This window comes from Vanessa tameamea, chromosome 6 (assembly GCF_037043105.1).
Source record: "Vanessa tameamea isolate UH-Manoa-2023 chromosome 6, ilVanTame1 primary haplotype, whole genome shotgun sequence".
In the NCBI taxonomy this organism is placed as follows: domain Eukaryota; kingdom Metazoa; phylum Arthropoda; class Insecta; order Lepidoptera; family Nymphalidae; genus Vanessa; species Vanessa tameamea.
The window spans coordinates 4,124,823-4,139,542 of NC_087314.1; the positions used below are offsets into that span (position 1 = coordinate 4,124,823).

At 31.3% G+C, this 14,720-nt stretch overlaps 1 protein-coding gene across 4 annotated transcripts in view; it reads right to left on the minus strand.

Annotated features, from left to right (window-relative positions):
• The window catches only part of LOC113393533 (very long chain fatty acid elongase 7-like), a 52,546-nt gene that overhangs the window by 11,183 nt on the left and 26,643 nt on the right, over positions 1-14,720 (minus strand). For all 4 annotated transcript variants that reach the window (XM_026630479.2, XM_026630476.2, XM_026630477.2 and 1 more), the window contains 3 exons: positions 13,490-13,570; positions 8,482-8,644; positions 7,147-7,283 (listed from right to left, as the gene is read on the minus strand). In XM_026630479.2, coding sequence (XP_026486264.2) covers positions 7,147-7,283; positions 8,482-8,644; positions 13,490-13,570 — 381 coding nt within the window. The remainder of the gene's footprint in view (positions 1-7,146; positions 7,284-8,481; positions 8,645-13,489; positions 13,571-14,720) is intronic.

Consider the following 14,720-nt stretch of genomic DNA (forward strand, 5'->3'; position numbering starts at 1 on the left):
TACAATTAAAAGAATGTCCACTTCGGTCGGACTGTGATTATTTTACGAGCAGTAAGTAATGGTAATGCTTATCAACATTAATAACAATAAAAACGTAAGTAATATTAACAAAGTGTTAACTCTCAGGAACGAAAGTAAATTAAAATAACAAGTGAATACGTGTACATTACCAATGGCGAGCGGTGATGGCCCAGTGGTTAGAATATTAGACTATTAACCGAAGGTTGCGGGTTTAATTTGCTTATAAGTTTCCTTACAGTCAGCAGTGAAAGAAAACATCAAGAGGAAATTTGCATGTGTTGGATGAAAGCCTGAACCGTGTATTCACCTTGTTGAAATTAGCTCCTAAACTTCTCCTTCAAAAATATATAATTCCTGAACGAAACATGAAGTCATATACATATGTACTATTACTACTTTAAGTCAGAGATTTGAAATTGCAACGCGCGCTGGTCTCAATTGATATCTTCAGATCAGTAAGTATTGCAATTCTTCATGATATTTTATAAGGTGTTGCACACATGTCTTGCTATTTGAATCTGACGTAGCGTCAGGGTCTAATTAACATTGCACTCGTTAGATAACGGCTTCAGTTACAGAAATCGTTTTTGAAAATGGAATACTTTTAGTTTTTTCGTAAAAAATAATAACAATTACAAGTGGAATTCCAAAATTGAATTATTACGAGGTCAAAACGTAACATATCGTAATTATTAATAATGTTTAGGAATAAAAAACAAAACAGGAGTTTGTTTTTTATGATAAATATCATAATGGCGAAAATTACTATTTCAACAAATCGATATAGATTCTATGATATTCTTATTAGAACTGCATAATTGTTGTCATCCGTAAATAAATTTAGTAATGCTGAATTTAGTAATGTTCGAAAAAAAAAAATTTAAAATTCTATTTTATCAAATAATTATGCGGTATTCCCCATATTTAAAATACTTGTTGTGACGTACAGTTTCAAATGTGACACTACTACACAAGGGTAAAAAATATTTTGTTAGGTAATGTATATTTTATACTAGGATCCTAGGGGTTCAAAGTTATCAAATGCAAAATTAATAAAAAGTTTGTGTGTTAAAGTATAATAATCTTCTAGACTTTTAAGATAATAAGATCAATATTAATAACTACAATGTTCATACAGTAATTATTGAAAAAATAAACAGTTCCGGTATTTCTTTTCAGTTCTCAGATCTGAGCTGTTCCTTTCCGAACCGATGCCTGGTAGATATTTTGACAATGTAGAAGTTAGAGTAAGACTTTGACATTGCTTCTAACAAGTAAATATATATGATGATTGTTTTTTATTGTATTTTTGCAAACTAAGTGTCTGGGCCTATGCTTAATTGCTAAATACATTAACTACTTTGTAAAAAAATATCAATTAATGTACATTACTATTAACTAAATCTAGAAGTATTAACGTTATTGTTTGAATGCACGTGTGGATGCGTCACCTTAACTCGGAGACCTTCAGGCTTCACCGTTCAATAACTTAATACCATCAGCTGTGCGATTCAGTAAGATATCACTTCGTATCTCACTCGTGAAATATTGACAGCCGACTTACAGTGAAACGCCATTTTGACGGGTGTATCGTATCAATTTTATAAATATTACAGTCAATGTCGTATATCACATTCTGACATTCCATGATCGTGTTCTGCGGTGACTTTCGAGTTTCTTGTTACAGAATAGCCTAACACATGTCGTTACCTATTCCATACGCCTTTCTGGAGTTTACGTTGCAATGAAAAAAATACTGTAATTCTTGTTTAACAAGTACAGGCATATATTTGTTTGTCTTAAAAATAAGGAAATTCAATAGTATCTCATTTGCTTTTCGCTAAAACCGCAATAGTTTTCAATACTTTATATAATTATTTGGTATATATAATACATATGTATTTATTAAACTTATATATATGTATTTTGTTATATATTATTTGTATTATTTAAAGATTAATTTTTAGTTGTTTAAGAATAAAACATGCTTGTTTGCACCATCCCGTTTCCCACAGACAAATTCTTACTCTAAAGGGTTGTCTGTAAGAGATTGCTTTAAGCAATAAGACCGCCTTTGCACGCTTCTCTTTTTTGTTATATGTTCTTGTAATGTTATGTACACTGTATCTTTTGTCTTTTGTGTGCAATAAAGTGTTTATAAATAAAAATAAATAAAATACTTTTGGACTAGGTGAAAAAAATCCATGATAATACCTTAATGTGTTGCATTTAGATTTGATGCTTTCAAACTTTCTCTTCTCGTACTTTCGATTTTAGCATCAATGTCTCCATTATAAGACGTAACGAATATAAAACACGAACCAAAACGCTTATTGAGCGCTCCGACCACGGAAAGTAGGATTTAAATCATAATTTCGTATGTTTTTTTTAAAATGTGAAATGTTTTCATAGTCTCAAAATATATGTATAATAGACAAATATATAGTTATTTAAAAAAAAACGCTTCGAATGTTTGAAATTCATAACAAATACATACATAAATTGTATGTATTATATAGAATTTTAGTTGTCGCCTGCGGCTTCGTCTTAGCCCAAGCTTCCAAATTCAACAAATTCAGTTCAGTGGTTTGGATGCAAAAAGTAACAGACAGACAAACATACATAGTAAATTTTGCATTTATAATATTAGTATAGATACTGATATAAAACAAATGCACATATTCACAAATTCACGCACGAATAAATCATAACTCGAAATCAATAATACTTCTCATCTTCTCAGATTTCGTTGCGTTTCATTGATGATTCATCATCAACTTCTGCGCATAATTTAATTAACTAGTTTTCTCTGCATCCGAAGGCCTAAGCGCTTGCTGGTAGAATGTTCTCTGCAATGCAACAGAGAAAGGATATGGCGTTCCGCTTGCAATGTTGAAATCTTTGAGCGTTGGTCCGCACGCTTCGTCAATACAGTTATTTTATTAAATAACTAGCAATTTAGCTACCGTTTTGTTTAATTATAATCATTTAGTTATTGTCAGGCTTAGGAGTTCAACATATTTTTTTATTAATCGATTTTTAATCAATTAAAGCAATGTTAAAAGTTTATAACTTGTTAACGATTTGTTCGAAGTATTTATGTTAAGTTTGTGAATAAAATACATACTTAACATTTGATATATAAACGTAAGTTGTAATCTATATTAACGAAATAGTCTTTCGTGTCCGAGAATCACGCAACTAACTAACACATTGAGACGTGGTTGTTTTTATTAGATGCTTAGTTACATGAAACCATTTCTAAACAAATTATAACGACAGTTACTTTAAATGAATAAGGGAATTTATTCTTGTGTATATTGTTGATTAACTTATTTTGATACGAGACGAAATCGAGTTACGGTAGTATGTGCAAGCGATCGTGTGAAGTTTCGTCAAAGAGGAGCGTGTTACTGGCACTCACAGTGGGAGGGATGCATAGCAAAAATATTTTTTAAAAGAATTGTGGTAATACCCAATTTTAAGGAATTAATAGTATTCCTATTTACCTCTCTAGTTGACTTTAAAGCTTGGGCTAGGATTTGGGACAACAATAGTATCGAACCTATGACTTATACATCGCTGGGCGTAAACCATTGCGCTAGTGACACCCCTATAATCTCGATGTTTGTTATTTGTAATTAAATATCATTCGAAGAGTAACAAAATCTATGAAATCGAATAAGAACCGATAAAATTTAAACTTGACGAAATCTGAATCTGAGTACATATTACTAAATTTAAAGTGCTTTCTACAATGTATAATTTCATGTACATTATTTATTTAAGAAAATAGTTTGACTCGTAGTTCGATAGTAATTAGAATTTCTTATTCGAGTCTTTTATGCTGCCTGCATTCGGCCTTGCTCTAATATTGAAGTAAGCTGTTGTACAATATAATATTCTCTTTTTTCTTTTTTAATCTTACTGTCATACCGTTGCATTCTATTACAGGGTCATGAGAAATGTAAGTGTTCACTACTTTACTCCAGTTACAATTGATATTGTAAAGAGATAAAAATTGTATAATTATAGTCGTTAACATTGTTACTCTATGTGAAGATTTATATTCAATTGGTACCACAACTAGGAATGATTTTAATAGTTTTTTTTTAAATTAATCCTTAACATCAAAACTTAGCAGTGTTATTTTTTAGATCGCTTCTAAATTATGTAACGGAATTAGATGCGATGTTTTTTTACACATCGTGTAAGTCATAAAAAATAGTCTTAAACTCGATGGTTTGGCCGTGACATACAGACAGATAGAGTTTATATAGCATTTATTATATTAGTATTAAGAATGAAAGAAAATTGTCGCCAACACTCTTTGGTGAACGCCTTTACCTCTAACCCCCGCTTTAAGATTGTCAGCCTTATTCTCTACTGTACTATAACGTCGAAGGCCTTCACTCTTCGTTTTATTTTGATTAATTAACACATTTTTCCTTGTTGTTATTTCAAGTCTGTATTATATATTTTTTATTTTCATAAATACTACAGTCTATTTAAAACCTAGATTTTAATTCATTTGCTCAGTTAAGGAATCTCATATTATTCCAATATGCATATTGTATGGGTCAGATAATGAGAACTATTTAAGGATCTTATATATTGATAGCGTAAGCCGATTTTTGTCCCAGTGATTATGGGACGATAGCTCCACAAATAAGATCGGTTATGGTCTCATTTTGAAAAGCCGTAGATTTGCAGAAAAAAATGAGGATTAATGATTGCAGTTTACTAAATTGTTACGATTTAACATAGAATTTATTTTATATAGGTAGAGAGCGGTACTACGGCTGTATAAGAAAAAAGATGAAAACGTAAACATTCTAACTGAGCTAATGTATAATATTTGATATTAATAATTTTATTTTAAAAGATGTTTCATAATTTTGGCGCCAAATATAGATGAATGACTTGCAGTTTACAATGAATTTAAATCAAAGCAAAACCTGTCTTAGGTTTCGAAATTCCTAAAAAATCTTTTAAATAAACCTTCTTCTTTTAAATAAATAAAGTTTCGCGGGAAACCCACTAGGTGCTTATAAATAGCCAGGTTAGACAAATCACGTGGTACGCTAAACAGACTAATAAAACAGAAAAAAACAAACGCAAATTAATTATTCACAGCGTCATTTCCAGTCATGCAATATTACAATAATTTTCTACAACTGAATCATTTCTGTGAAAATATTATGAACCGGATAATTCTTTTTCCTTTCGAAAAAACCTTGTAACGAATATCCGTAGTGATTTATTAAAATAGGAAAACAGCTTGATTTATCATTTTATTAAATTAATAGCATCTGTTAACGGAATAACATATCTATTATTTATTTGAAATATTCGAAAAGGAAATTAATTCATCAGAAGAACATCTCGTATATGTTAATTCAAAAATATCACTAAATAATATTATACACGATCACGTGATGCTGATTTTATAATTAATGAAATTGACATACAATAATTATCATATTTAATAAGCGAAATACATATTTAGCCTACAATGAATAATTTGGTTTCAAGCTTGATGTAATTCTTGGACTTTGTGAAAGTCCATCTGGGTGGGTACCACCTACTCATCATAATTTTTACCATCAAGCAGCGATACTTAGTATTATTGTGTTCCCGTTTGAAGGGTCAGTGACCCAGTGTGACTACAAATGGTTATTTTATATGTCTATGGACTGTGATAACCTTTACAGTATATTACAGTAGGTAAAAGTCTTGAAATTGTCGACCTCAATTTCCTATGTGCGTTGGGCGCCATCTTGAAAAAAGGGTTGAATTTCGTTTTTTTTCTTTTGCGATAACTCGGCTGTGCAACGTGATACGTGAAATGTATATAATGACCGGACTATATATCAAACACTCAGCGAGTTACAAGTAATTGATATTAATACTGTTTGATCATTGATTCATAGATAAAATTTGTGTAATATATGCCGTACTTTATAAAGATAGATAAAGAAATAAAAAAATGTTGCCTATGTTACTTCTGGATAGAGAAGCTTTCTATTGGTAAAAGGATTATTAAAATCGCTTCAGTAGCTTAAAGTTTATCGATAGCAAACAAATGTTTCCACTTTATAAAATTAATATAGATTAATTGTGTGTCTCGAGTCAAGTGAAGCCTATTGCACAAAGTATTAATACATCGAGTATCGCCTAATTTATCATTGCGGAAAATTATTTCAAATAGATTAAACGTTGGCGTATATCCTACGGCTTGCGCAATTTCAGACGGCGCAAGGAATTCTAGGTGTGGTATGAAAGGTCCTAATAGGTTTAGAATGTGTTAAATACTTTAACTGCGGATATGTTTCGTAAGTGTCAAATTACACATATTCATTAGTTCCTATTATTCAGTGAATTAATGTAAATAAGAACAGACGATTACTGCATCAAACTGAAAATTATTGGTGAGAATCTTATATTTGAAGCCAGTGATTGGCTTAAAGTTAATAATAACTAGTGTTCGCTCCAGCGGTCGAATCTCGACCGTTTCGTTATTGAAAATCTGTTTTTTTTTTATGTTGATGAGTCTAAATGCCGTTTAGTCATCAATGAAACTGATAGCTATCGAATAAAAACAAAACAATATCGTTTGACAAACAGAGGAGAAAAAAGTACTCAACTGTATCGTCTTTGTCTATTTTATAAAGATTGTAAAAATAATATTGTTTACGTTTTTTTTTAACTAAGTATTTGTAAATCATTTACGATCATTTGGACGGTAACGTATATGAAATATTAACACTGTTTATGATCTAATTTATAATATATCTCTTTAAGAATCCTTTAGGATCTTTTGTGATATTTACGATTTTAACGACGTAAGTGTGCGTATAGGTTAGGCTCGTAGATTTTAACACAAAGTGAAAACATGTAAAAAAAAATCAAAATAATAAATATTTTGAGACTTTGTCGAAGTCAATCTGACTTCGTATTCGATTAAATTTATTTGGAGTTTACGCTTGCATAGTTCTAGTTTATTATTTTCCTAATGAGTACATATGAATATCTGTCTCGAAGACTGTACTAATATCGTTATTTTTTCATATTTATTGTATAAGCTAAATCAAATTATTCCATATATATAAGCAAAGTACTTACTAGTTGTAACGTTGTTAGATGCTTCTTCCACCATAAGTATTTCTGGTACTGCGGTCCCATGGCCGCCATCATGTAGTAGCTGTACATGATGATGTGGACGAGGTTGTTCACGATGTTCGAGAAGGTTCCGTGGCCACCTTAACAAAATACAAAATCATATTAAATTATACTCAAAAAAATCAAGCACCTGTAATGTAGACGACTTTGGATTCCACTAAAAGAATGATTCCAAGGTATTATAAATAGTTCATTACTGTATTATTATCCATAAGTAACCATTTCATAAGCTTACAAGCTTTTGAATGGATATATCAATTAAAAATAGGTTGTTATTGACAACACAGATATGTTTACGTTCTGATTATGTTGGTTACATACGACCTATTGGTAGCCGTACTACTCAAAGCAGCGTGGTGGTTTTAAACCTCCTCAGGAAGGGATGAGGTATTTGACCAGCAGGATATTTGCCGTCTGTTACTCTTTTTTATTCTTATCTACCCAATTGATCTTGCAAATTGCGTTTAAGTTCAGTCAAAATAGTAAATACGTACATTATCATATTACAGATCAACTTTACCTAACAAGTCCGAGAAACCTGAGAAGGAAATAAGCAATTTGCGTTGGTAAATTTGGGATAGGGTTGCCCTTTAATTTTGTGGTTCTCAACTGTTTAATATCATTTTCAATTAAAATTTGGCAGCCCTAGGTCGACTTGAAAAGCGCTTTTAAATCACCTTTCTAAATCAAATTGTTCACAATTGCTCTAGTTTTAGCTTAAAGTATAAAGTACAGTCTCACAGTTGGCCTGTGCCTTCCCTCCTTTAATTTTAAGGATTAGTCATAGCAGTAGTATATTTCTCCATGATGCTACAATCCCACTTAGAGCAAACTAATGTGAGAGATTTTTATAAGGCGTATACAGGTTTCGACAAGGTGCTGTTCTTCTCCAGTATGAGATGAATTTTAAACACAATTTAGCACTTTACGCACATGGAAATTGAACTCGCAATTATCGGTTAAGATTTTTTCTTTTTCTAAGTGCTGGACATCCTAGCTCTTAAACAAGTTTTTTTCAATGTATTGACGGAAATAGCCTTGAATGAGTCGTGAAAGCCAAAAACAGCTTTAAATATATTATTAATATATTCATTTCCCGTTTCTATCACTTGAATGTGACCTAGATATGTAATTCTTTCTTTTCGTGTACATTTAGAAATAAATTGGAATACGTCATTATTTTCTACTGTTTTTAGTTCTTATTATTTAGTTGCATTAGTACCATAGTCGTCTCATTTGCCGGCTCAGTAGGCTTATATACTTTAATTTAAAAAATACCTGCGATGAATTTGACTAAAAGCCAAGCTTCGAATGGCGTTAACGAATGATGGTAAAGATGAAGCCACGTGATCTGGCTCTTCTTCTTTCGTATCACGAAGAATATTGTGTCTGCGAATTCTGATAGCTTCGAGAAGTAGTACACCCAGCACAAATGTAACATCTGAAAGAAAAACAACGATTAGAATTCAAGATATCATTAGAATTTTCACCAAAACTTTATCAATGAATATATTTTATTAATTAAGATACGTCCAAACAAAAAACATCTCTAATGTTAAATGATTATAAGAATATTGCATTACACACCGACTTTTTGTGAGATTCATCAAAATAACCGGTTTTAACCGATAAAATAACGTTCAGGCATATAATACTTCATAAAAAAATAATTAAAGAAATCTCTACCAATGCTTCCTATGAATTTCAACTAGTTAAAATAAAATTGTGTGTTACAAAGAATTTGATCAAGTCTAATTTGTTTTTAAAAATATTTGACTCATCATCACACTTTGGTTTAAAAGCGTCATACAATTTTTACACTCTAAAATTTACAATATTAAACTTCAACAACCAATAAAACAACAACAATGTCTAAAGTGCATTTCCATAATATTCTTGTCACAACTACGTGAAATAATTCGCTGACTTAATTTCATAATCTAAAACATAAATACATTCGAAATTCTCTATTTTTTTATTTAGTTATAATAGTAACAGCCTGTTAATTTCCCACTGCTGGGTTGAGGCCTCCTCTCCCTCAGAGAAGGTTAGGAACAAATTCCACCACGCTGCTCCAAAGCGGGTTGGTAGAATCATATGTGACAAAATTTCGTTGAAATTAGACACATGCAGGTTTCCTCACGATGTTTTCCTTCACCATCGATCTTGAGATTAATTATAAAAACAAATTAAGCACTTGACAATTCAAGGGTGGTTGCCTGGGTTCGAACCCGCAATCATCGGTTAAGATGTACGCGGTTTAACCACTGGGCCATCTCGGTTTATTTTGTTAGTCACTCACTTAATACTATAATTATAAATGAGGATATCGAATGTCTATTGTATGTCAAATATATGTTAAATACAAGTCTAATTTCACTTTTAACGATGACGCGAATGATTACTCCCCTAACCGGCTTTCACTCTTACGTCACGAGATCATAGCAAGTAAAGGTTGGGGTCAACGAAACAGTGAAACCGCATTTTTATCGAAATGTTACTCGCTGTTGTATTGATTACTCTAAACAGGTTTTTTGTGTAAGTGTGCCGTTTTAGTTCCTAATTCATAGTATACGAGGTAAGGTTCGTTGTGGGTATTAATTAAAGGGATTCTTATATAGCATTTGGTATATTCAAATTTGCAATGATAACGAATTTTGGTATATTTATACTTAACTTAAGGATGTTATCGTCAAAATAATTGCAAAGAACGCGTAACAGAAAGAAATAAAATATAATCAGCTGATTTGAAAACCTGCAAGCGACCTAATCCGGCTTCGCACAGATGCAAATTTATTACTAGTGAAAATTATTTGATGTAAATATAATTTATTTCCATTCAGCCATAATTAAGTTTTCTACTAGTGATTTTTTTTTTAGGATTGGGTCGTTATTTCCGGAGGTCATTTACCTCTTGATAATGTTTGTATAGATATAGATATTAATATATAGCCTGCGTAACTAGTCTTCATTTTTGAAGGGTCTGTGTAATTTTTTATTTACATGTACAATATTACTTAGAGGTAGGACTTTCTGCAAGCCGTAACCACGTAAACTCTGCAGGTATTTTACTGCCAAATAGCAAGACTTAGTGTATAGTATTCCGGGGATGCAGAAAGGATATAACATCTGAGTTCCTAACGTTGGTCGCACATTGGCGATGTAAGGAGTGGTAGTTATTTCTTTCAGCGCCAATGGGTAATATCAGCATATGCTGTAAGCATTATTGTCATCATTCCACGAGTTTATGATTTGCACAGTTGCTAGTATGAGTTGTATATAATTAAAACGTTAATGTAAATTATTCATAATAATTTTTCTTTTTTTTTTTTGTTTTTGTATTAATTTAAAATCCGTTCTGAAAGTAATACGCAGGCTTATTGAAACATAAGTACCTCAATTTTAAGTTAATATATTTAAATTATATTTATTCAATTCCAATTCCGTTCTACGTCTAAATTTCTAAATATATTAAAAAAAAAAAACAAAACACAAATATAATTTAATTAATTCAAAATTAAAGCTACATTGAAGTTGAGTAAGGAAAGAGAGCAATGTAATCATTACTTCAATTGAACTTTAACTTTATAGTCAATATTATAAAACATTAACCCTAAATCGACGATAACATATTTACAAATTAACGACCACTTCCGACCACACCTGCGAAGAAATTGTAATTTCTCTTTTGTTTCTTACGCGAATATAAATAACGTTTCGAAAGTAACCGCGTGTGCCTTTGAATGAACTTGACCGACATGTACAGACTTGTGAACGATTAGACATGCTTTTTGTTAATTTCGGACATTTTTTTTTTCATTCTTAAACCGCTTGTTATTTTAAATTACTCAAGTGATTATACGCTTTCTTGAATAGATAGATCGATCTGTAATGAGCTGGGTTTTTACTAGTTAGCTTAAGTTTGAACGAATTGTTTATTAAATACAAAGATGATATTCTATTTGGCGGTGCTTTTGGCAAGCCCGTCTGGATAATATAAGGGGTTTACAATTTAGTATACGCTGTTATAGCTTATAATTACTCTATTTATTGGGGATACACGAATATAACGTAATATTAATTAATGTGCTAATATCTCATATCTTAATAAAAGGTGCGTAAGGTACAAAATCCAGTCTTCGGTTATGAAGGGATATGAGTTTGAAAAATAACAGCATTTATTCATAGCTTGGTAGTCTTTTGGCTAAATAGCGATAGTTAGTTAAATGCCTGAGCAACCGTTTTTGTTCAAATTCTAACCTACTTTATAAATATCGCAGTGAAGTTCTCAAACTGTACCGCCATATTCCAAATGCTATGAACTAATACTAAAATGAGCGATTTTTTTGTCTGAGTGTTTTTAAAAAAAGCTTGTAGTTACGTAACATAAATTCAACGACGATATGGGGTTTTTAGAAACGTTTTAAAACCCCATATCGTTCCATATCGTCAACGTGTAGTTTAATCTCTATTTAGTATCCAGTATGAGATCACAAATATATATCGGCATTAATAAGTAAGTTATACATATATATTTTATTAATTATCTTAAGTGGTTAATAAAAATTGTTACAATGTTGTATATTTTTATGTGACTCTCTGATGAATTTTTAAAGTCGCAAAGACAGAAATGGATATATAATTTCAATAACCATAAGCCTATTATTGAACATGTAATTATTATTATTAAGCAGGTGTTTTTACAAATATACATGAATATTGTACGTGGTGGATAATCTTAACCACAGATACATGTATAAAAATGCTTGTACCAAAAAATAAAAAATAATATATTATAATATTTAATTATACCATTCTATTAATTATCAAGTCTTCAAATGTTCCACGGCCTGTAACAACCGGTATCGTCTCATCTCGCACTTTCTATGACTAATAACATTTGCTTCTCGTTGACCGTATAATTTTAAGCATGTGTTTCGTAAGTATAATTTGTTATTTTTATTATTTATATATTTGTAGAAATCATGCTACTGCTTATTAAATATAAGTATATTTAATAATTATTTCATAGGGTTAAAATAAATTATTTTTCGCGAAAAAAAACACAAGATAAATTAAAAATTACACAATAACTAAATAATAAAAAAAAAGGATATATATTTTTAAATTATGACTGAATGGTATAGAAATGTTGTGTATTAAGTGTAATAAAATTATATACGAAGCTTTTAGTTCTCGAATACTAAGATGAAATTAAAAAATATATAACTTTATATTGATTTCAATGATTTATATAGACACACGAAAAGACCATAACAGGCTTAAAATTTCAGACACTTTTTAAGGTTCCGTACCAAAGGGTAAAACGCGACCCTATTACTAAGACTCCGCTGTCCGTCCGTCCGACTCTCATATTTCATAAACCATGATAGAACCGTGATAGAATCTTATTTAAAAGAAATCTTTAATGTCAAATAGTATACATTAGTTCGGTTAGAATTGGAGTTTGTCGATAACAATTTACATTAATTAATTTTGCGTTTTCCATTTGGTTTCTTATACAGCCGTAGTACCGTTCTGTAACCGGTCAGTAACTTTTTTCTGCTCTCTTAAATGAATTCTTTGTTAAATTGTAACAATTTAGTAAACTGCAATCAAGAGTCTTCGTTAATTTTCTGTACATCTACGGTTGGAGCTCTTTAAAATGAGACCATAATCGAATTTTTAATATGTGCTGTTATCGTCTCATAATCCCTGGGACAAAAATCGGCTTACGCTATTTATAAGATATGGAATTGTGTATAAATGCAGGGCCGGGCCGTGAGTTTAGGGGGCCCTGGGCTAATACTACTTAGGAGCCCTAATTAAGACACACCTGAACGTAGACTTGAATCCACGGGGCCCTAGGCTAAAGCCTAAAAAGCCATACGGTAGATCCGGCCATGTATAAATGGTAAAAATAATACATTACATTATCAAACTTCTTTACAATCGTTGTGATGTCCAACTCGATGAAACAAAAATAAATTCATTACGACAAAGAGACGAAAAAAAAAACAACATTAAATTTAATTATTAAGAATCACCAATCGTATGTGAATTCATTTTTTTTTAATTACAGTATATTACTACTTAGAGCTGTAAGTTAAATCCCAATATTGAAAGTTATAATGGATGGAAGTTTGCTACAATTACAATTGATCGAGATATTATTAGGCACAAGAATAGCACATAGGTTACTTTATACTGGAAAAGTGCACCTAGCATCTGCCCACCCCCTGCCAATATCACGAACGGAAACTAATAATAAATAAAGTATATTTACCCGTCTTGCTTTATCACTGTCGCTGTAATCAACTGGTTGACAAGAGAGACTGTAGTCGGCCCACCAACCTGACATTAAGTGCTGAAAACAAATAATATCGTTACAAATATTATACAAATTTAGACATATTATTTCAGGGTATGTCATGCATTGCTGTCGATATTCCATATTTGAAAATTAACTAAATAAAATAATCATAAATATTTGAAGTGGCGAAAAGTATGATTAAAAATAACACGAAATTTCTGAACGCAACTGAAATGACATTTTAACTGTCGACGATTAAAAATATCGAACCTGTCTCACTAAAAAAAGCACATCAAAGGTGTACCTGCCCTATATGATCTATGCTTCCACGGCGCTTGGTGGGTATATTAATAATAGTCAAATTGTTCATTGAGCTTTAGCTACTTACATTGGGATCAGAGTAATGTATGTGATGTTGTGCAATATTTATTTATTTATTTATAATGCATTCAGCGGCCTTGACCGTTAGTTTTAAACTTTGTCAGAATAACGCCTGTATAAGCTACGATTGTAAAACGGAAACACATGTTAACATAATAATATTTGCAGTACATCTCCATCTCTTTAGTTAACACAGTTTAGTTGTAATTCATTTCGTACACGGTGGTGAAGGAAAACGTCGTGAGGAAACTTAATGCATATGTCAGATGAAAATTAGCTTTATATGAAAATTAGCCACGTGTATTGGTGTAGCGTGGTTTAATAAGCTCTAAGCCTCCTAAGTATAGTTGTGATGTTTGCAACTTCAATTATGAGTAGTAATGCCAGTGGTCTTGCCTTGTATTTGAGACAGCGATCTTTTGATAGTATTGAGTTTTTCTATCAACTAGGACATCTTGGTTCTTAAAATAGTGGCAGTATTTAGTTAATATAATAAAAACAGGTCTTGACAACGTCAAGTGCAATCTCTCGATGCGTTATTAATTTTTTCTCTTTTCTAATATAGGTAAGAGTACTTGCAAAACGGTGCTGTGAGAAAAATGAAGCATTCCTTACATTGCTACTGAGCCCTAATAAACCATACCTGATTTTATGACCCTTGTGCCTGTAGTTACGGCTCAAACCGGAACACTGTTTGGCGATTGATAAATGAGGTTTTTAGATTTATTTTACATACAAAATTTCATCAAATTCGGTCCAGTGGTTTGACCGAGAAAGAGCAACATATAGACAGACAGAATTACTTTCGTATTTGTAATATTAG